The following is a 23,493-nucleotide window of genomic DNA, read 5'->3' on the forward strand; positions in this document are numbered from 1 at the left end:
GAAGATTTTCTAACATCAAAACATGATTTTTGAGGCGCACTTTGTAATAGCAATAGAAGGTTGACACCTTATATAAACTTTTTCTTCTTGGAATTTACCCATCGGATTCTTAGACCTTCTCTCTTTAAGTTTTTTCTTTAAGAAAAAATTGGTTTTGCCCAATGTTTTAGAATATGGTTATATTAGGTAATATGCTCAACATTTTTGGACATTCAATATCTTTATTTTTGTATTACAAAATTTTTGGAACAAGGGCATTTTTTTGGTCATTAGTAGAGGTAAAGATATTTGTACAAGAAATTAGAGACATTCTATTTGTGGTTAAAAAACAATTAATACTTCATGTTGGTGACCTCACAATTTATGTGAATGATGTCATTCTCCATTATAGTTAATAAATATTTATCTTTTTATCTAAAATTTCTACTTTGCTCTAAATTAATTACTTAAAATACTCCTAAATAAAAAAACATCACTATACTGTCGGGTAAGGTATAATAATCTATACAAATTAAAGAAATACTACACGTATAATAGGACTCTAACGTAACTTTTTAATAAACGGATAAGTAACTTGGACCGTTCCTCTGAACTTTTGATCCAATTCACTAGATCAGGAATCTAGATGAAACTCTTGGAAAAAAAAAACATAAAAAAGTGGCCGGTTCTACAATAATCAAAACCGGTTGGTTGAAATATTAGAAAAACAAAAAAATTGAAAAGAAATGTGGAGCCATCGATACGGGAACTGATTGATTCTTTATATTTTATAGGAACCATATCAGCTTGGCTGATTGCCGTTGAGGATTGGGCCGATCCGATCTGAATAACCTTTTTTTTTTTAATTTTGCCATTTCCTCATAATATTATGCGATCCACTCTCTCCATTGTAACATTGTAACTATTACCCGCACAAGGACCACATTTGGGCTCTCTCATGAGAGAAACTGAGTCATCCAAATCCAAATCCTAGAGAGAGATGCTCCTCTCAATTCTAGAGTTACTGACACATACATCCTTCTGGTTCTAACAAATTTGCTTTTAGACCACGAGAGAAGGCTTCATCTCATAACAAACTCTTCTATCTATGAAAACCCTAGTTAAAACTCTAACATTAAGGGAAGGGGGTGTTTGATAACCGATCAAAGTACCCTAGTTTCACCTTCACGGCAGATAAAAGCCGGAACTCCTCATTTCCTCACACACTATTCACATAAGGAAACCTACTGTACTGCTGATCCGATCAAACCTAAGAAAGTACCGCAGTTTCACCTTCAGTGTAGATATCACCCGTTTGACAAGAGTGAAAGTCCCAGCACTTCTTTTTCCCCCACGCAATTAGAATTTTCGTTTTTAGATGACGGAAGTTCTAATAGCTACCCCTAGTTCTAAGTTCGGTTAGGGGTGTGGCTTGAGGAGTGGGGAGACCACTTCACTAAAAAAAATGTGAAGTGCGGCCTCCACCGTACCCATGGAGAGCTGCACTTTTGTTTTTTTTTTTTGGGAAAAGTTTATAAGGAAATCGGAATACCCATAAAACTCGCGCGCGCACCTCCTTTCAAAACCCCAAACTTCTTGAAAAAAAAAAAAAAAAAAAAAAAAAAAAAAAAAAAAAAAAAAAAACCGGCCCACTCCTCCTCACGTGCTCGCTCTATCAGAGAGCTTTATTTTTATTTTTTTATTTGCTGTTTATTAAGCAGATAAACCCACTGTTAATTTGTATTATTTTCTGTTTAACTGTCAATTTGTAACTCACTGATGAACCAGCAAAAAATCATTTTATGTTAACTGTTAATTTGTATTATTTTCTTTTTTTTTCTTGTTATGGTGAATGTAGGAATCAAACTTATGAATGGGGATTTATTCAACGATTTTTGGTGAAAAGAGCTATATTTTGAACAAATCCGCTTAAACGTGGATTTCTCTCTTGTTTTGCATTCAAATCCATTGAAATCTGGTGCTGATTTTTTCTTGATTCATCCTTTTACATGATTTCTACACTCACATTTTCTATTTTTTAGTGTTTTACTTTCAATATTTTTTGTTCTTTTATGCTCTATTCTTTTATATATATATATATAGCCAATATCACAATAGATGGAAATATCTTTGTTAATCTCAAAATGTTCCTGTTTTCATTTTTGGGTGATTTTTTTTTTTCGATGTTTTTGTTCTTTCTTTTAGTTTTGCTCCTTATTTGTTATGGTGTGCTAGATGTGCTTAAGCATTTTTAATTTGCTTTTGTAAGGACTTATAAATTAGGGTTTAATTCGATGGTGTATCTACACCATCATTTGTAGATCTCTTTCTTAAGGTCTTGACAAAATAGCAGTGAAGGAATAGCACCAGTATGTTTTTTAGGGTTTTCTTATGCTTCTTTGTTATTGCAATCTCTCTATATCTTCATTAATTGCAAAAGTTGCAATGAAGGATTGGCCTTTCTCTCTCTGTCTCACATTTTCAGTTTGTCTCTTACTAGTTTCTGGGTTTGATAGTCATTGAATAATCTCCCTTCCCCATCTTAGTGTTCACAATGTAGTCTCTCTCTTGTCACATTAACTGTAAAGTGCACCATTTTTTTAACTGTTTTACTGAACTTCTAGTTTTTTTTAGGGCTTAATAATATTCGATACAAATAGGCTGTATTCTCTGCATTACTGTTGTAATAATACATTTCTATGCAATTTTTTTGAGAATCTAGTGGCTTATGGTTGTGGGGTTTGGGAGTTATTTGTCATTTTTTATGTATTGCCTCATGGTTATGTACATTTAGCATTTTCAGAAAAAGTAAGCTACAAATAAATAAATAAATAAGTGTGAAATCTCAACATGCAGAGCAAGATAACTTCAATTCGTACTAACTTAAATAAAATATGCAAATATCAAGTAGAATTGCGCAAAATACGTGAAGTTAACCATGGATAGCAAAAAACTGAGTAAGTAAACTGGAACAAGTATAGAGCTTCAAATTGATGAGTAAGAAAAAACAGTAGAGAGCAAGAATGGTGCAGAAACAACAGAAATCAGTGGTTACAAAACCAGTGTTGTAGAAAGAGAAAAATAAATCAAAGCAGAGAGAGTGAAGGGGGCTAAACAAAATCAGTATAGAGAGAGTGAAGGGGGCTAAACAAAATCAGCACAGAGAGAGAGAGAGACCCGGAAGATAGTTAGAGAGTCTTGTACTGTTACAGGAGGAGGAGATGGCCTGCAATGTCGCCATGAATATTTATGTGTGTTGTGCTACGTGCTTCAGGTAGCATTTGATAACTTTCACTACAGTGTCCCTGGGAGCCACCCTGCTGCTAACTTTCATAGATTCTGGGATGCAAGTGAAAGCTGGTACGGTGAAAGCTGGAAACCCCGTTTGACAAATTGTGGCACTCGTAATTTCACGTGTTTGGCAATGGGAAAGCTGGAAACAGCCTGTAATACTATTCATTATGTATTTCATTGATATGATGTGCGAAATGCAGTTTTTTAAAAACATTTTGTAATTAAATAAGGTTCCTTCCATTCATCCAACATATTAACAAAGATGTAAATAGATTCAAAGAATACCAATATTTACATAAATATTGAAAAAAATTGATTTTCTTAATGTCAAAATTTCACTCAATGCACAAGCAGCTCTCAAGAGCAAACATATATTATTTATTTAAGAAATAAATATTTAAAAGTTATTGATTACTAATTCATACAATAAACTTCATCACTAAGCATTGATCAATGCATGAAAAAATTCCAACTGGAAATATGACATGAAATGCAAGGGAAATAGAGCTAGAAAGCTAGGTTCTAGATGTCCATTTCATTGGAAGCAAAATCAAGCACTAGTTCTTAAATACACAGCCATCGGACTCATCTCCTTTCTAACCGGGTTCCAGATGTCCATTTCATTGGAAGCTAATATTTATAATAAAGTGTTGCAACAATTTGCAGCATAATGAAGAAAACCTTCGATAACTCAGCAATAATTTTCTAAAGGGCATTGAAAAGGTTGGGGGGGTCTTTGATAAGATTGCTTTGGTGTCGATTATCAACACCTTATTTCGATTATCAACCACTAGAAACTAGTTGTTTTGAGAAGGTTACCTTGTGAGTTCTTGCTTCTTGGAAGTAGCATCAATAGTTGTTCTCTTCTCTTTGGCATAGGCAACTCACTCAATACAGAACAACAAAGCTCAGAGTTTTAAAAGCCAGACCGCCCAGCACCTGGGCGGGCCAGAAGGCCTGGGCGCATCGCCCAGGACTAGGCTGATATCCCTGGGCGCATCGCCCAGGACTAGGCGGATATCCTGGGCGCCCGCCTAAGCACCGGGGAACCCGCTTAGGCTTCCCGCTTGAACCCGCTTAAGCGCCCGCCTGGGCAGCCACCCAAGGCCTGCGCCCCGCCCAGGGGTGGAAATGCGGCTCCTTGAGGGTATTTTTGGGTCACTTTTTTAATACTAAAGGGGAAAAATTGTGGGTTTTAAGTTTATTTGAAATCTAAAACCCATTAGAGGCTATTTTAGATAGAGAAAATCCCAAAAAAAAAAATTCTATTTGGCCGTTCAGGTTCTGGATGCTAGCCTAGGCGCTGGGTGTCCTGGATCCCCCGACCGCCTAGGTGCCGCCTAGCGCTTTTTGAAACACTGACAGAGCTAACTCAATAGATAGAGCTACATGGATGACGTGAACTGTCATTCAAACAACATCCGGGCAGTTTCTCAAATAAGGATGTGAAGTAGATTAGTTAAACAAAAATACATAAAAAATGACAAACAACCCCCAAATCCCATAACCATGAGGCACTAGATACTCAAAAAAATTGCCTAGAAGTGTAATACAACAGTGATGCAGGGAACGCAGTCTATTTGTATAGAATGTTATCAAGCCAAGCCAAAAAACAAAAAAAAAAAAAGCTAGAAATTCAGTAAACCAGTAAAAAAAAATGGTGCACTTAACAGTTAATGTGATGAGAGAAAGACTACATTATGAATACTAAGCTGAGGAAGGGAGATTAGTCCATTACTATCGACCCAGAAACTAGTAAGAGACAGAGAGAAAATATGAGACAGGAAGAGAGAGAGGCCAATCCTTCACTGCAATTTCTGCAATAATTAAAATATAGAGAGACTGCAATAATGAAGAAGCATAAGAAAACCCTAAAAAGCATACTGGTGCTACTCCTTCAATGCAATTTGTCAAGACCTTAAGTCAGAGATCTACAAATGATGGTGTACATACAGCATGGAATATTTACAGGTTCATTCATTAGCAAATGAAGAAGTGCACATTTATCACACCATAACAAATACAGAGCACAAACAAAAAAAAGAACGCAAACGTAAGGGGAAAAAAAAAAATCCCCCAAAATTGGAAAACGGGGACAGTTCGAGATTAAAAAAGAAAACTAAAGAAGAAAAAACAAAAATCACCTTGCTATATTTGAGGATTATCAGAAGGTGATTGTTTTTAAGCACAAAAAAAAGTACAAATAATCAATGGTGATATTAGCTATATAAAAATAATAAAAAACTAAAGAACAAACCCCCAAATCGTTAACAGGAATCCCTACATTGAGAATAACCAGGACAAAATATATATAATACAAATTAACAGTTAACAGAAAATGAAAAATAGAAAAATTCAAATTTCGAGTTTTTTTGCTTATAAACAGTAAAAAGTTACTGAGAAATGGATCCCTATATTGAGAATAACCAAAAACAAAAATGAACACAAATTAACAATTAACAGAAAATGAAAAAAATATAAATTAATATAAATTAACAGTTAACAAATTGCGGGCTTATCTGCTTAATAAATAGTAAAAAAGGTAAAAACTCACTAATTTTTGCAGATTATCTTCTTCGTGATGCTTTTCAGCATTGGTAGAACTCTATGATGGGGCGAGTGGGCTTTTTTTTTACTTCAAGAAGTTTAGGGTTTAGAAAGATGGGGCGTCCATGCGTTTTATGGGAGTTCCGACTTTCATCGAGGTAGCATTTGATAGCTTTCACTGCAGTATCCCCGGGATCACCCCTGCTGCTGACTTCTTAGATTATAAAATGCGGGTAAAAATTCGTAGGGTGAAAGCTAGAAACCCTCTTCGATAAACTGTGGTAATGGTAATTTGGCCTGTTTGGCAATGGGAAAGTTGAAAACTGCCTATAATACTGTTTATTATGTATTTTATTGATATAATGTGTAAAATATAATTTTTAAAAATTATTTTATAATTAAATAAGGTTCTTTTCAATGGTTTAAAAAACGGATCGGTGACCTTGGGCTTCCAAAAAATCGATTCGGATCGGCGAATCGGTTATCCGGATCGATAACCCGGTGAATCGGTCAGAATAAAGCTTTAAAAAAATTCGAAAAAATTATTAAAATTCATTATAAATATTGTTTTTTAAGAATTCAATAAAAAATGAGGGTACTCCATTAAGAATTTTCATGTTTTTGAATGAATATGCGAATATTGATATGTTCTTTCCCTGCATGAACCGCCATTCAGCATTTAATTTATAATATTTCGTGCTTATCCCTACACTGTTGCTGTTGGGACTCGATATGTGAATAATATGGCTGGGATATGGTGGCCTCAGAATCATCATCTCTCTCATTTTCTCTTTGAATAATATGGATTAAAAAAAAAAATAACAAATTTTCAAAAAAATTGATCATGGATTAAAAAAAAAGTCACAAATTTTCAAAAAATTCTATCATGGATTACAAAAAAAAATTCGATCATGGATTAAAAAAAAAAAATCACAAATTCTCAAAAAATTCAATCATGGATTACATAAAATTCGACCATGGATTACATAAAATTCGATCTTGGATTACATAAAATTCGATCATGGATTACAAAAAAAAACAAACAAAAAAAAACAAAAAATTCAATCGTGGATTACAAAAAAAGAAAAAAACAGTTCGATCATGGATTACAAAAAATTCAATCATGGATTACAAAAAACTCTATCATGGGTTACAAAAAAAGCAAAAAACAAAAAATTCAATCATGGATTACAAAAAAAAAAACAAACATTTCGATCTTGGATTACAAAAAAACAACAAACATTTCGATCATGTATTACAAAACATTCGATCATGGATTACAAAAAATTCTATCATGGGTTACAAAAAAAAAAAAAAAACAAAAAAATCGATCATGGATTACAAGAAAAGAAAACAAACATTTCGATCATGGATTACAAAAAATTCTATTATGGGTTACAAAAAACCAAAAAATTCGATCATGGATTACAAAAAAACAAAAACAATTCGATCATGGATTACAAAAAAATCGATCAAGTATTACAAAAAAATCTATCATGGATTACAAAAAAAAAAAAAAAAAACTCCGTACGGACTCGCCTATTCATTGTTCGGACTCGCCTATTCCATACAGTGAATCGGCGAGTCACTGTACGGAATCGTCCGGTTCTCTCTGGAACCGGACGATTTCCGATTTTTCAATCGATCCGATCCCTTTTCGCGAATTCCGAGTCGAATCGGGCGAGTCCGGTTCGACTCGGCGTTTTTTAAAACGCTGGTTCCTTCCATTCATCCAACATGTTACCAAAAATATAAATATATTCAAAAAATACCAGTACTCACATAAATATTGAAGAATATTGTCGTCAAGTGCATTCCCACCTAATTCTCTCTCTCTCTACATCCACATGTTACATGAAAACATTTCAGCTGATAACTTCACCTTCCCCTTAATGGATCTACTGATGTAGTAGGTAAGTTTCTCCTAATTACTTTACATATATTTTACATGGACCTACTGACCTAATAGGACATGAACGTCGAGGTAATCCCCCATTATTAGTTGAGGCCGATGACATTTTTTTATGGCATCATTTTGGGGGCATTTCCGTTGTCTCTTCCTATCTCCCGACATTCGGGTTCTTGCCTCAATTGCTGGTATTTTCTCAATTCAGAAAGACAATGTAACCTGAGAATGTATGTGTCATTAAAGTTTGCTGTCTAAGACTAGAAAATGGACCACATTTCAGAGTAATGTAGAAGAAAAGACACCATATGGTGTCTAATATGGGGCTAATTCTTCAAGGGAAGATTTTGAAACGATAGGATGGACATTTTAATAAGTTTTCCAATTAAATAAATCTTAATAAGTCTATTAGAAAATGGATTTCTGGTGCCAACTCTTCGTACAAAGAGAGCAGTACCTGTCAATAAGTGTCTGCAAATTATGTGAACATGGGGCTAGTTGCATAGGATACTTATTTATTTTCAGGTCGTCTATTTATCGCAGCATTTAAGATATTCCAATTCTCTGAGTTTGATGAATAATTGCTGAAAACTAGTTTGGCAACGGTTAGTACAACTATGGACCAACAAATTGCATGTGTATTTGCGGAATTGGTTTTGAGAAATCGTTCTTCCTTGTTTTATAGAAGGCACAACTTTGAATGGGGATAGGATCCAGGGTGGAAGGAATTCATCTCTGTATCTGAAGGTGGGTGAAATGCTTTTCTTGTCTTGAAAGTTTATATGATGAGTGTTATTTCTTTTTTCTGAGACTTTTCCGTTAGTTTTTATTTAAAATGCATTTTTTCCATTTGGAGTTTTAGTATTGTTTACAGCTCGAAATCAAGAGGATTTTAAATTTGAGATCCCTTGGTCTATCGCTACAAAACTAGTAAATTTAAAATTCAATAGAGATTGCATGGTCAGATGTTGCGCTCATATGTTCATATGAGTTAGTAGGCTAATCTCAGTATTTTTCAATTAAAAATTATAAAAATAAGAGTCAAATTAATGAACAGCTATAATTTGAATCCTACAAATCTAATGCAAATCTTATGCCAATCAGTCACTTGTAACTTGAGGAAATATGGAAATATGAACCAATTTCCTAAAATTGAGCAAACCCAATAGAAAATGGCTATAAAATTGTACATTTTTAACTCAGTTATGGCCAAAGCAACAGAAAATAAACCTCAGCCACGGTACAATAACTGAAGTATCCAAGCCACCGCAGTAGGCTAAAACCACTTTGTTAAGATTCCCACATAACCCTGCTCCCTTGGGAGTCACATGTATGTTTGTCTCACCACTAGTTAAGTTACTGCTATCTTAATAACTGGATTAAAACATAAAAGAACAGCAAAGCAATAAAATTCAACAATATGTGATGCACGGTAAGATTTGATTTGTTCAATTCAGCATGTACTTGTAATTAGATATTCAATTCCTTATTTTGGATGAATAAAATACAATCTTACCCAAATCAGATATGGAGTCATTCGTTACAACAAAAATTAAATGAAAAAGGTAGAAGAAGATTAGAAAATGTTCAAGGGAGAGAGAATGGAAACCCTTCAATCAAGAGCATGTACTAGCACCACAGTAGAATAAAACACACATATATATATATATGAAGACCAGGCCACTAGGGAAGTGCTTTCATTAGACTTTATATTTTAATTTTCAAAAAAAGCTAAGTTTTTATATCTATGTATGGTGATATCGGAATAGTTCTAAGAGATCTGTTAATGCTGTATGATTGCAGTACCACAAACCCACTCAACTTTGTGCCAATCTGATCAAAAACCACGTTAATAGTAATTGAGATAACTTGAGAATTTCCTCAACGGTAAGGAATAGATAAATCATTATCAGGTGTTCAGGAACAAACAAACAGTTTCACAAACAACCAATAAGAAATACACCTCATTTTGAAATTGGCTATTTTTTTTCTCTATTTTCCCCAATTTTTAAATCCTTAAAAATGCCTAGTCGATCTCTAGGGACCAAATTAACCTAATACACCCTAGATCACCTTTTCTTTTAGTTACTTACCATGTTCCTGACCTTCTAGAAACACCCTAGAGGATCTCCTAAAAAATCCTAAAACCCTCGTAAATCATCCTTAATATAGAAAGTTATCTTTAAATGCTAAAAAAAATTAGAAAAAATCAACTTAAGATAGAAGCTTTTGGGATAAGTTCACTCAAGAAAAGATAAAATTTGAATCAAAATCAAGATTATCAACAAAATCCCTAAAAATTAGCCAGTCATGGTCTAAACACCACTATCTGACGGTCACGACCTCATTTCTTGTTTGAATTTCAATTTTTTTTTTTACAAATTCAAATTACTTAAAATTTTAGACATCTATTCTTCTCAACAAGATACACCTAATAAAAAATATTTAAAAAATAATTCGCAAAAAATACATGGACCAAAATACCTCCAAAACATTTCAGGGGTATTTTGGTCAATATATTTATTGTAAATTATTTTGTTGATATTTTTATTAGATTATCCTATTTTTGAAGAACACACGTCTAAAATTTTAAATTATTTGGATTAGTAGAAAAAAAATGAGGTCGTGATCGTCAGATCAAAATGAGGGTGCGACCGTCAAATCTGCCTAGATTCAATCTGGGCCATTGGGCTCATATGTTCATATGAGCTAGTGGGCTAATCTCATCATTTTCCCTTTAATTAATTTAACTTGTTGATGTCGACCTGGCCAATTTTTCTTACGTAAACTAAAATCTGCTGCTTTTTTGTGATGTTCTGCAGGGAGAACTATGGTTGTGATGTAGTATGCTTCACTGCAGATCTTGGGCAGGTGCGTACTGTTAAGTATGGAGATAGTTTTTGCATTTTTCTCTATCTTTGTTGTGATTATTCTTTCGACATTCTTTTAATTAGTTTTTCTGAAACTTAATTGATACAAAAATTGATGTTTAATGACAACATCCCTTACAATCTCTCCAAAAAAAAAAGAAAGATAATATCCCTTATTAGAACATATTTTGATGCTCTGATGAGTCATACTAATGTGGCCTCGGTATTGAATGGCTTTGATTCCAAAATGTTTATACATGTTTTGTTGTCTGTATAAAGACACTGGTGAAGCATTTATTCTTATGTACATACCTAATACCGTAATCAGTTTTACTTTCTTCTTTTCCTTTGTGTCGTGAATGCATTTTATGAGTAGTTCTTAAGGGGAATGCTGATTTACTAATTGCTAAAATATGATTTCGAAGGGTATGCAAGAGCTGGAGGTCTGGAGGCAAAGGCTAAATCAAGTGGTGCAAGTCAGTTAGTTGTAAGGGATTTAAAAGAGGAGTTTGTGAAGGACTTTATATTTCCTTGTTTGCGTGCCGGTGCCATTTATGAAAGGAAGTACTTGCTAGGTACTTCTATGGCACGCCCTGTTATTGCTAAGGTGATGTTTCAGTATGCCTTGCCCTGAATTTCTATTGTACATGCCAATATGTGAGGCGTTTTTTACATGTAGATTGCTATTGCCATGTTTCAAATAGCTGAACTTTTCATGGTGCTCAAATATTCTACAATCTTCATTTATGATGATAGTGGATATATTTTCTGCCTTACATAAATAGTGTGATTTTCCCTCTATAAGGGATTCAAAGGTTTGAAAGTGGCCAGGCCTTCAAATAGATGAAGGAAATGTTGTGCTACTTCCAGAAATGGTAAAATGGTGATTTTCATAACATCAGATGTATAAAAACGTGTTACTGCTTTCCAATATCGGAATGCAGCTGGCTAAAATAAATTTTTGCAGCAACTGGAAGCACTTCCCTTAGTATTCCTGGCATTGAAGACTTCTCTGTGCAATTTCTATGTTCTTCTCTTGAGAGGGGCATTTTGGTCTTTTCCTCTAGCAATTTATAACATCAATTTTGTCATTTCTAACTTCTAGCACATGCTTCTTTTTTTCGATTGAGTTTTATTACTTAAGAAAAATGGTACGACAGACACTCTTGGTTATTCAGGAAGCCGTCGATATTTCTTTTCTGGAAACATTGAGAAAACTTTGTAGTTAATGGTAATTTTTGAGCCGTACAGAAAAAATATTCATTCTGTATTTTGAGCGTAATAAAATCTTTATGGTTTGAACTTTGAAGGACCTATGAAACAAAGACAAACTCTATGTGTTGCATGGGTCAAAGAATGTTAAAAAAGAACAGAAAAGAAAAAAAAAAAACAAAAAAGAAAATGTGATACTTGCTTGGCTTCCATTGGGTAGCCTATTAAACAAATTACCCAAATTTTTCTAGGAGAAAATAACTGAGTGGGATATTCGGTGATTTATCCTAGAAATGGAGAACTTTTTCTTCTTTGTGATCTGCATGAGTTAATGATGAATTTTGGTTGCAAAATTATTAACATAATATCAGTAAAATCATGCCTTTTTGATTGATGCGAGGGCTGTGGAATCAATTTATTTGTTTTGTTCCTCAGTGCAATTGTCCATCTTGGCCATCACCAGGGGACAACTTGGAAATGGCTAAAAGGCTGTATCGTGTTGTGCTACAGTGGAATTTAATGATGCAGAGAACGTAGTCCTGTAATGACAGGGCAAATTGTTTAAATAATTAGCCCTCTCATCAATATATTGTCATCTCTTTCGTCCGTTTCAGGCTATGGTTGAAGTTGCAAAAGAGGTTGGAGCAGATGCTGTTTCTCATGGATGCATTGGGAAGGGATCACTTTATATCTCGTTATAAATTTTTTAACAAATGATATATCTAATTTTGCATGTTTATTTGTGTCTGAACTATGTGGTATGTGTAAATGAAGGTCCGGTTTGAGCTAACTTTCTTTGCATTAAACCCCCAACTCCATGTGATTGCACCTTGGCGTGAGTGGGACATCAAAGGGAGAGAAGATGCAATTGAATATGCGAAGAAGCACAGTGTTCCAGTTCCTGTGACAGAGAAATCTATCTACAGCAGAGACCGTAACCTTTGGCACCTTAGCCATTAGGTAATTCTTTTTCCTAACTTCTTCCCATTTTTTTCATCACCTTTAATCCAGATTCTTAGAAATCAAAACGATAAATGAAACTTTTCTTTGAGGGACTAAAAATTTCATTCAACATATGGAAAGTACATCATGTGACATGACAGTTTGCTAATCAGATGTATTGAGACCACATAAGAGAGAGCCATTTTTCAGAGATCAAGACTATTGGATAATCAAGTCTCTTATCCTCTCTCATTGCAGAATGCTATGTTCAACTCTTTAAAGATTTTGTCGTTCTGCCTGTCCCTTCTAGATACCTCAAAAGTTTTAAAGAGGTCAAATCTCAGTAATTTGTGGGTGATCTTTTCATTGTTTCCAATTATATTGCTCTTGTGTCTAGATTTACTAAGAAAGCATTCAGCTTGACTCTAAAGTTTTAGTGTGAATTTCAAATCTCATGTAATTTACGTATTAGGTCTTTAATGTTGAATAATGTTGTTTCTTTGCGCAGTTTGAGTATGCTATTTTTGTATTGTAACCAATGTTTCAAAAAGCGCTAGGCGGCGCCTAGGAGGCCCAAGGGGCTCTAGGCCTCCAAACGCCTAGGCGGGCATCTAGAATTTGGGCGGCCCAGTAGCAAAAAATGTCTCTATAGTCTAACGGTATAAGCATAACTGTATAACATATAAGAATTAGGGATTTAGAGCATATTAAACGTATAGTACACAAGTGCACGTAGCACACATTCCTCCATTGTCCATAACCATAAGTCCATATCCAAAAATCACCAACTTTGATTGCTCGATCTTTAAACTTCCACCTCTAAAATTTAAACTTCCACCTCTAAGATTTTCTAAGGACTCAAAATCTTCTAAAAGACCCTCTAATAGATTTGTAAAACATCCAAAACTAAATCTAATATCAATGGGTGATGTTTAGATCAATTTCTTGTAACTTCTAATGGGTTTTAGGTTTCAAATGAACCTAAAACCCACAATTTTGCCCCTTTTGTATCAAAAAAATTACCAAACAAATGCCATCGACGAGGGGCATTTCTGCCCTTGGGCGGCTGCCCAGGGCTGGGTGCTCGCCTAGGCGGGTTCCCGGGTGCCTAGGAGGGTGCCCAGGGATATCCTGCCTAATTTGGCAGCATAGGCTTGGGCGATGCGCCCAGGCCTTCTGGACGGCCTCAGCTGCTGCCCAGGCGCTTTAAATCACTGATTGTAACTTTGTACAAGCATTTGTTTGCTTATATATATATATATATGAATGCATGACATAACAACATTTAAATTGACAATCTCCTATTCTCTCCATTTCACGTATGGTTTTAGATAGTGGGTGCTTACCATGACCTGTTGTCAGAGAACTTGTTAAGAAAATTAAAGCAAATATTGGAATTTGTTGAATGAGAGCCGGAAAACTGTGAACATGTTCTGATCATGGCTTTTGTTGATCCTTCAATTTGAAGGGGGACATTCTGGAGGAGCCAGCTAACGAACCAAGTAAGGATATGTACATGATGAGTATTGATCCTGAAGATGCCCCTAACAAGCCAGAGTAAGTCACCCTTTCTCTTTTCATTTGCTAATTCAGATATCCAGAATTTTTCATCATCTTGTCGTGCATGTGAGTGTCTTTGCATGTGTGTGTGTGTGTGTGAGAGAGAGAGAGAGAGAGAGAGAGAGAGAGCTCAATGTTGTGATGGGTTTTTAACATGTTTTACTGTTGGGATAACTATACCATAATCTATTGGCCTCTGGAAGAACCACAGGCCTTAGGGTCATCACCTTTCAAAGAGGTAGGCAGTGATGGAGATAGAGTGGTACTGGCAAGAATGATACATGACCCTATTGGTGTGTTCCCTCTCCACAATCATCCATCATTCATATCCTGAGCCCTATGCTTTTCCACCGACCTTAGGGTTAAAGTATACTAATTCTTTATCCCTTCATCACCTTCCCATCATTTCTTGTAAGAACTGGCAAAATTTGAGGTTTCTCTTGAGGCTTCTGAAACCCTTGGAATCATCAATACTCCATACAAGAACATTTACCCCTCTTGAAATGGTGGAAGTGGCTCTGATATCTAATGATGATTCTTCGGTCGTTTATCTTTGAGATAAGTTTTGTCACCGAGTGACAATCGGTGCACACTCTTAGATTCTTTACGATATGTTCTCATTAATCGAAAGAGATCGAGAGCCTTACTAGCATTGTCATGGATCGCAAAAGCATTTATCATAGAATTCCAAGAGACCAAATATCTCTGTCATCCTCTTAAAATTTTTTAGACGAATCCTCTAAGCTATCACATTTGGCATACATGTCCATGAGCGCATTGCCAATTACTAAATCCATGTTTACATCACTAGCTTCTAAGTAATTATGGACTAATCGCCCCTCTCCAAGGGCCCCCAAATTTGCACAACTGGAGAGCACCATGGCCACTGTAACACCATCTGGCTTCTGTAACCCCTCTCTCATGAAATTAAACAAATACAATGCCTCACAAAACCAACCCCTTTGGTTATAACCACCCATCATGGCATTCCATGAAACCACAGTTCTTTCATCAAAGAGCTTACCAGCATGCTCTAATTCACCATAGTTTGATGAATGAAGTGTTGATAACATTAACATCCCAACCTAACCCAGCTTTTATAGTCTCAGTGTGGAGCTCTTGTGCTTCACTAATGGCTGAGACTCTAGCACAAACCTTAAGAGCAAAGCATAAGGTGTAACTATTGGCTATGAGTCCATGGGCTCTCATTGCACTGTAGAACTTCAGGCTTTCTAATGGGTTTGAGCTACATGAAAACCCCCTTATCATGGTGCTCCAAGTGTAAGAGCCTGGTTCATTTATTTGGTTAAATGCCATGCATGCATAGTCCATGTTGGAAGGGATAGAAGATGCACAAAGGCAATAACTTTGCTGGCCATGAAGTTGTTGAGATTTAGGGTAGTTTTGGTCATTTGGGCATGGACTAGGCTTATTTGGGTAAGATTGGTACACCTCTCTAAAAGGTGGAGGTATTGTTTCTTTGTCAGCATATGGTACTGTTGTGCCCTTGTCTTGGGGGCGTTTGTGTGGGCTAATTGTGGTATGCTTTAGGACATTTTCTTGTTTTGTGGGATCAATTTGTGGTCTAGTTTAGGGAAGCTTGTTATAATAATGGTTTGTTTTTCTATAGAATTTTATGTGTGGAACTTCTTCCTCTTGTTTCCCTTTTTTCTTTTTTTTCTTTTATAACATAATTTAGGAGGTGTTCTAGCTTTGTTTAGGGCATTTTGTTGTTTTATGGACCTGTGATGGTCTCTCTGGTTAGGACGTTGTTCACATGGTTTGAGGTGAATTTTGTGGGTAACCAGAATAATTGATACTATTACCTCAGCTTGTGATAGATATGAAGTAATTTGGGATTCACAGATCTAGATAGGCTAATAGCAATGGAATTTGGCTGATTTTTCATAATGTTTAGGGTATTTCTGTGATTTCCTAAGTGATTTAAACATGGCTTGTCCTACTTCAGAGTCGCCTGAGTTGGACCAGATTGGGAAGCTGGAGATTCTAGACTGAAAAGCCACTGAATGATTCTACTCTGAAATAATTGCTTCAGTCTGGGTTTTCCAGTTAAGTTAAAATTTTGTTGTTTGATATGGATGCGCCAATCGGAATTCGATACCTGCGTGACGAGTCCGAACCCGATCCGACTTTTGAAACACTGAATTTGCTACTCGACTGTCAGGACTATTGACAAATTGGTTTGGGCCCTTCATATTCTTGCTGGCCATAGTGAAAGATGTGGCTTGCTATTCCTTGCGGCCTAGCCTGCCCAGCCAGGTCAGCCGGCCTGAAAAAACCAAGTATAGGCCACAAGAGTTGGCCTGAGGACCTACCTCAGCCCGCACCATGCTTCATTTGGGGGCTATGGTTGGTCCCTCCCTCTCTTTTGGTTCTTTCTATGTTCCTTTTTGTTTAAACCTAGGCCCGGCCCCAACTCAGCCTGGTGCTAATTGGGTCATGGCCGGACCTATTCTGACTTGGACCGAGGCCAGCCCAGGCAAGGTCTAGTCCCGCACAGGCTCGACCGTTGCCAGCCCTAGCCAAAGATAGCAATAGGCCAAGCCAAGGCCAGCGGCTAGATGGCCTAGTTAGTGGTTGTGGCATCGGGCCAAATAGAGACCCAATTTTTTTAAAAAAGGTCATTAAGAAAAAATAAAATGGGTTTGTTGAGCATAGCAATGGACCCCTAACCCACGTTTCGCCGGTCACTGAGATTAAATTTCTGGACTAAGCCCTGCCCTCGGGCCAAATTCAATGGCCCGGTCCTTCCCAGGCTCCCTTTGGCACCCCTACACACCACAGTGTTTGTGGACTTGCTGCCTTGAGCCTTTCAAAATGACTAAGTTTCCCATTGATGAAGTGGCCTAACTCTAATTCAAATGTGTTTCCCATCATGTGTCTAGTACATAATTTTAAAACTCGGCCGTGGCTACTCGGACTCGGCCTCAAACTAGAGGCAAGTTTTGGGCGAGTCAGTTGTACAAAATGTTTTTAACGTTTAACTATAATATTATCGTAAATTTATATCCAATATGTTAGTATGACTTATTGGTTACCTCTAAAGAGTAAACTTTACCCTTGTAAATTGCCTTGTAAAGAGGCGAGTCACTCGGACTCGTCCGAGTAAATTGCCTCCACCAGGTCCCCAGTACCTTGGCCGAGTTGATTTTTTTAACACTTATGTGAGGAGCTTGTTAAGAGTCTTAATCCTTACCTTCCCTCTTGAAACCTTAATTGCTTTTCATCACACCATATTTCCCCACTTTCCAAAATCCCCCTCACGTGAGCACACCCAGCGTCAATTCCATGATCAAAGCCTGTGCTTCAAATGGGTACCCCGAAAAAGCCATCTCTCTCTACTTCCAATTGTCAAATGAATTCGTTTACCCCAGCTTGTGCACAATTGCCTTTGTTTTTAGTTCTTTTTCAGCCATGGTCTCTCTGACGCCACAGGGTAACACACTTCATGGCCACCACAAGCAAAACCCACATGAGTACAACCTCCATTCATCAAACACTCTCTTGATTTCTCATATAAAATCCAAAGAGTTGCATTTGGCAAAGAAAGTCTTTGAAATTATGCATGAAAGAAATATGTTCTTATGGACTGCATTGATCTCGGGCTATGCTAGAAATGGCTGTGCCCAAGAAGCTCTCAATTTTTTCAATTGCATGTTATACTCAGGCATAAGGCCCAATTATGTTACTTATTGGTTGTTATTCGTAGGGTTTCTCGGATTTTTCCAGAACTAAAAACCAGAGAAATTCATGGGTTTGTGATGAGAAATGGGTTCGAATCAGAGGTCCCTGTTATGATTTCTCTTATAGGCTTATCTTCATATCATAACGACACAAAGAGTGCTTTCTTGTTGTTTGATAGAGTGTTATGAAGGATTTGATCTTGTAGACTGCAATGGTTTCTGTGTGTTCTCAGAATGGCTTATCTGTTTGGAACTCTATAACATGTTCATCTCTCTTTCCCTCCAAAAAATTAAAAAGAAGAAAAAATCTCTATTCCTTGAGGACATGAGGCCGTTATAGCCACCATTTCACATATTGGTTATATGGGATAACGTTCAATCCCACCTATATTCCCTTGAAGAGCTCAAATGGATAGGTCTTGACATATTTTAAATCACGATTGAGTTTAAAGAAAAAACAAACCCATTGTGACCAGATCGTCCCATGAGAAAATACAGTGTTCCTCTCATTTTTGTGACTGTCAGTCGAACTTGTGTCTTCTTGAGCATTTTTTACTACAATGGATGCTGCTTTCTGATGGAAGTCCTTTGGTTTTGAAATTGGCATGGAGATAGAGGACTAAATGTGGAATTAAATGGTAAAAGTTTCACCTTAAATGGATCAATAATTAGGGATATATGCCTCGTTGAAGTTGACCCATTTCTGCTACAGATTTGGGTAGTAGATTAGACTATTGCAGGATAAACCATTCTCACCATGTAGAAGTATTGACCATGGCAATTGGATATTTTGTAACAGCGCATATGAGGAACATCCCCACAAAATTTGATGTCCAAACTCCTTACTCCGGGAGATATGAGGGTTAGTAGTTAAGATCTAAAATAGTTTGAGGACCACTATTTCAGCTCCAACCTCTTTCTCATGGTATCATACTCCAAAGATTTGTAAGACAATGAGTTGGGTATCGAATGGTTCAAGTACCACGAGAAACGCCATATATATTGGGAGAAACCTCGATTTTGATGTCCGAAGGTTGTCTATATATACTTGACAATCAATGGATATAAGCCTTATCTATCAATGAGTGGTCAAATCATCTCCAAATAAGTTAAAACTAGAGGGTTACCACTCCTCAAATATGACACTTCCAAAAATTTCATATCAATCCTCAATTATCAAGATGGGTCATCAGTCAAGGCATATCCTGGCAACTAGTGAATCAAAAGATGTATCAAACAATGCTATGATCTTGGATTAGAGGCATATAAGCCCCCAATATAGATATTTGCATAGTTCCACCTCATTCCAACATTATTTAATGAGGTTTCATAATGTTCGACCGTCAAACCCCTTTTTTTGATGAACGGAGTCTCTTAAGGCATATCAATTTATATCCAAATTTCTCCAATATTGTGCGGAGAGGCAATTAATAGCCATGGAGCCATGAGAATGTGGTCCCATAGTTTGGTCTCATATTAAGATATTTTTGAACCGTAATTCATGGATATACCTTGAAAAATATGTCCATTAGTCTCTTATATAGTCCCACTATCTATCAAGCCTTTATGCACTCAGCGACTGTTTGAACCTCATTCAGTTTCTATCTCCTCATGTGTTTAGTCATTGAATTATGCTGAATGTTCCATATAAACTTTATCTCCTTTTGGTTTCATGAACACAATAGAAGACGGTATTCCTATATTTAACTCGACATCCTCTTCTATAATTATAAGTGCGTAACTAAATATCTACTACTTCTCTCTATTTCTATATTAAAAGAAAAGTTTTGCTTTGGGGAAACTATGATTTTGAAAGGATATTTCTTTTGAAATAATATTTAGTGCCTTTAAAAAATATTAATAAGTGGGAAAGAGGTGAGTGTGTTGTTGCAAAGAGATAAAACCTATTGGGCTTTGGCAAGAGAGAAAAATTATGTAGGTTTTTCGTTTTGGTAGAAAGATAGTAGGCTTTTTGTAGAGGAAACGATGTCAATTTGTGGGAAAAGAAGCACATTAGGCGGAGAAAGTGAGAAGATGGAAATAAATCATAGAAAATGAAAGGGATGGTAGACTATTCATTTTTTGTATGGGAAGTTACAATCAATTTTAATCATTAGATGTGAAATACAATAGATTAAAGTGTGTCACAATAATTGATAAATTTTATTTTAGACTTTGTACTTAGTCAATTATACATCCCCAGATGCCCAATTTTACATAATGATCAATAATGATTTTGATATCTTTGTACTAAATGTAAATTGTCTTCTCCTTGTTTACATTTTCAAAATAAATTATTTATTAAAAGGCCATTTTTTTTGATCCGATCAATCAAAATTTTAAGAAGGTGGCTTAATGAAGAAAAAGGAATTTTGAATGATAATTTTGAATAAGTTGAAATAAAGGTAATATTTTTTAAGTTATTGAAATGTTAGGCGGCGAAAGTTGGTCCTCATTTTTTATGATTATAAAGGAAGGTATATATAAAGGAATAATTTATATACATTGTTAACGTCATATTATAGAAGTAAGGTGAAGGAATAAATTTGTATACATTGTCATATTATAGAAGTAAGGTGAAGGAATAAATTTATATACATTGTTAACGTCATATTATAGAAGTAAGGTGTGCCTCAAAAACCCATAAAAAAAGGTTGTTCCAACGCTCGAAGGCCTTCCAGTTGATCATCTCAGCCTTGATATATATGGATATGAGAAAAAATGGAGTTCAATCCTGGAAGTAGCACATCTTGAAATGCATTATTTAGGTTGTCCATTTTAAAAAAACTGAAGTGTTCTAAATCCGCTTAGTGTGCACTATTTTTTAGCTTTAAATTTTATAATTAACGAAAATAGATTTTAAGATTATATTAGGAGTTTTTAATATTGAAACAGCATCTCCCGATAAGATTTGGTGACTTCACAATATTTTGATTGTTCAAAATTGATGTCTTTATACAAATGGAACCTATATTATCATCATCATTTTAGTTTTTTTCCAATTAAATGACATCCATATCTATATCTATATACTATTTATATCTATATCTATATACTATTTCTGGAATCATAAGGACAATATGTCATTTTAATTACAAAGGCAGTGCTGCATGAGTTCACGTACCCCTTTTTGTGACCCATGTAGATAATAAAGGCCACAAATTTGTGTAAGTTCACGATAGTCCGCATGACCACAAAATATCTTTTTATGTATACTTGAGCAGGGCAATTGAGAGGTGGAACCCTAAGAAGATAAGTCATGAACTCCCTATCTCATTGAGACCATCCAATTAATGAGTGGACAGTGATGACCTACTATAAATTCTCTAGAGCAATTAGAGTTAATGATGGAAAAGTATGCTATGGTCCCTTGACTATTAACTTTGGTTTATAGAAAATATGTGGGGGACACAGGTCCACATATGCATCCTCTGATGCATCAAACATCAGGCGCAAAAATGATGGTTCCACCGCTACTTAAAAAAGAGGGTGTTAAAGAAAACCCAAAAATATATTTCTTTTATTTTTAAAAATTATTTTTCCTTCTTGTATTCATATTCATCATAGTGGTTATTTTAACCCCTATGCTTTTGGACCCAAAATCCAAATCTAAAATGAATTTTAGAAGGCAGGCTCTTGTAAATAGATGAGCTTTTGGATACAAAATCCAAATCTAAAATGAATTTTAGATGGCAGGCTCATGTAAATAGATGACTCGGAGGAAAAACCTTGTCCTTGTATATATCAATAGACATGAAATTCATAAAGGACGCGGTTAGCATGCGACCAAGCCGGCACATGTAAAAATGCGGGCTCCTTAATAAATTTATTTTTACAATAGAATTGGATCCTAATTTTTAGAAAACAATATAATTTTTATGATGGGGATCATGAATATGAAAAAATAAATAAATTTCACAAACTAGAAATAATAACTCTAATAAGAAAATATTGGACCATTAGTTTCAATTGTTTTTAGATGGACCACCTATTTGCATCTATCTTTAAGATAGATGCTTTATACCTTTAGATTGCATATTGTACAAATGCCGTCCAGCCCGCATGAACCAATTATTCATTTGTAAAACCCATCTTTGATAAACAAGAACTACGTACAACTAGTTGATGCATCGAGATTAATATATTAGATGAAAGTTTAAATATTTAACTTAAGTGAAGCATTAATCTTTATTAGTTTTTGCTTTATTAATTTTTGGGTCGTTCGGTTTTATTCTTTCAATTTCTTAATATCCTGTTTAACTTTTGATGACATTGTATTTAGTTTTTTATATTTTATTTTATTTGCTAAATTCATATCATTACTTTCAACCAGCATTTTAAAAAACGCCGAGTCGAACCGGACTCGCCCGGTTCGACTCGGAAATAGTGAAAAGGGACCGGATCGCCCAAAAAATCAGAAATCGTCCGGTTCTAGAGAGAACCGGACGATTTTGTACAGTGAATCGCCGATTCACTGTACGGAATCGGCGAGTCCGAACAGTGAATCGGCGATTCCGTACGGTTTTTTTTTTTTTGTAATCCATGATCGAATTTTTTTTGTTTTTTTGTAATCCATGATCGAATTTTTTGGTTTTTTGTAACCCATAATAGAATTTTTTGTAATCCATGATCGAAATGTTTGTTTTCTTTTCTTGTAATCCATGATCGATTTTTTTGTTTTGTTTTTTTTTTTTTGTAACCCATGATAGAATTTTTTGTAATCCATGATCGAATGTTTTGTAATACATGATCGAAATGTTTGTTTTTTTTTTGTAATCCATGATCGAAATGTTTGTTTTTTTTTTTGTAATCCATGATTGAATTTTTTGTTTTTTGCTTTTTTTGTAACCCATGATAGAGTTTTTTGTAATTCATGATTGAATTTTTTGTAATCCATGATCAAACTATTTTTTTCTTTTTTTGTAATCCACGATTGAATTTTTTTTTTTTTTTTGTTTGTTTTTTTTTGTAATCCATGATCGAATTTTATGTAATCCATGATCGAATTTTATGTAATCCATGATCGAATTTTATGTAATCCATGATTGAATTTTTTGAAAATTTGTGATTTTTTTTGTTTAATCCATGATCGAATTTTTTTTTGTAATCCATGATAGAATTTTTTGAAAATTTGTGATTTTTTTTTAATCCATGATCGATTTTTTTGAAAATTTGTTTTTTTTTTTTTTAATCCATATTATTCAAAGAGAAAACGAGAGAGATGATGATTCTGAGGCCACCCTATCCCAGCCATATTATTCACATATCGAGTCCCAACAGCAACAGTGTAGGGATGAGCACGAAATACTGTAAATTAAATGCTGAATGGCGGTTCATGCAGGGAAAGAACATATCAATATTCGCATATTCATTCAAAAATATGAAAATTCTTAATGGAGTACCCTCATTTTTTATTGAATTCCTAAAAAAAAATATTTATAATGAATTTTAATAATTTTTTTGAATTTTTTTTAAGCTT

General features: G+C 35.2%; 1 protein-coding gene and 1 long non-coding RNA gene across 3 annotated transcripts; one reads left to right on the forward strand and one right to left on the reverse strand.

Moving 5' to 3' along the window:
* Positions 1–2,941: 2,941 nt before the first annotated feature.
* Positions 2,942–5,978, reverse strand: LOC110008263 (uncharacterized). The gene is made up of 2 exons (XR_002282993.2): positions 5,828–5,978; positions 2,942–3,423 (listed from the first exon to the last, which is right to left on the reverse strand). It is a non-coding gene; the product is annotated as an uncharacterized LOC110008263 (long non-coding RNA).
* Positions 5,979–10,547: 4,569 nt separating this feature from the next.
* On the forward strand, positions 10,548–14,302 carry LOC110008269 (argininosuccinate synthase, chloroplastic-like). Of its 2 annotated transcripts, XM_088850377.1 has the most exons (4): positions 10,548–10,597; positions 11,022–11,203; positions 12,423–12,768; positions 14,219–14,302. In XM_088850377.1, the coding sequence occupies exons 1-3, from the start codon at positions 10,573–10,575 to the stop codon at positions 12,507–12,509; spliced, it is 294 nt and encodes a 97-aa protein (XP_088706503.1). In that variant the 5' UTR covers positions 10,548–10,572; the 3' UTR covers positions 12,510–12,768; positions 14,219–14,302. The 2 variants fall into 2 exon arrangements, 1 of the variants encoding a protein (XP_088706503.1); XR_016043329.1 differs by lacking the exons at positions 10,548–10,597; positions 11,022–11,203 and adding an exon at positions 11,773–11,827.
* The last annotated feature ends 9,191 nt before the right edge of the window (positions 14,303–23,493 follow it).

Source organism: Amborella trichopoda, chromosome 10 (assembly GCF_054954075.1).
Source record: "Amborella trichopoda isolate Santa Cruz 75 chromosome 10, AtrichopodaSantaCruz75HAP2 v2.0, whole genome shotgun sequence".
Taxonomy (NCBI): Eukaryota; Viridiplantae; Streptophyta; class Magnoliopsida; order Amborellales; family Amborellaceae; genus Amborella; species Amborella trichopoda.

What these genes read in the sequence shown, in the direction of transcription:
- LOC110008269 (XM_088850377.1), top strand. Translation starts at nt 10,573, where the DNA reads ATGCTTCACTGCAGATCTTGGGCAG. An exon ending in TCACTGCAGATCTTGGGCAG is followed by an intron (nt 10,598 to 11,021) that starts GTGCGTACTGTT and finishes ATGATTTCGAAG; the next exon opens with GGTATGCAAGAGCTGGAGGT. An exon ending in CACGCCCTGTTATTGCTAAG is followed by an intron (nt 11,204 to 12,422) that starts GTGATGTTTCAG and finishes CGTCCGTTTCAG; the next exon opens with GCTATGGTTGAAGTTGCAAA.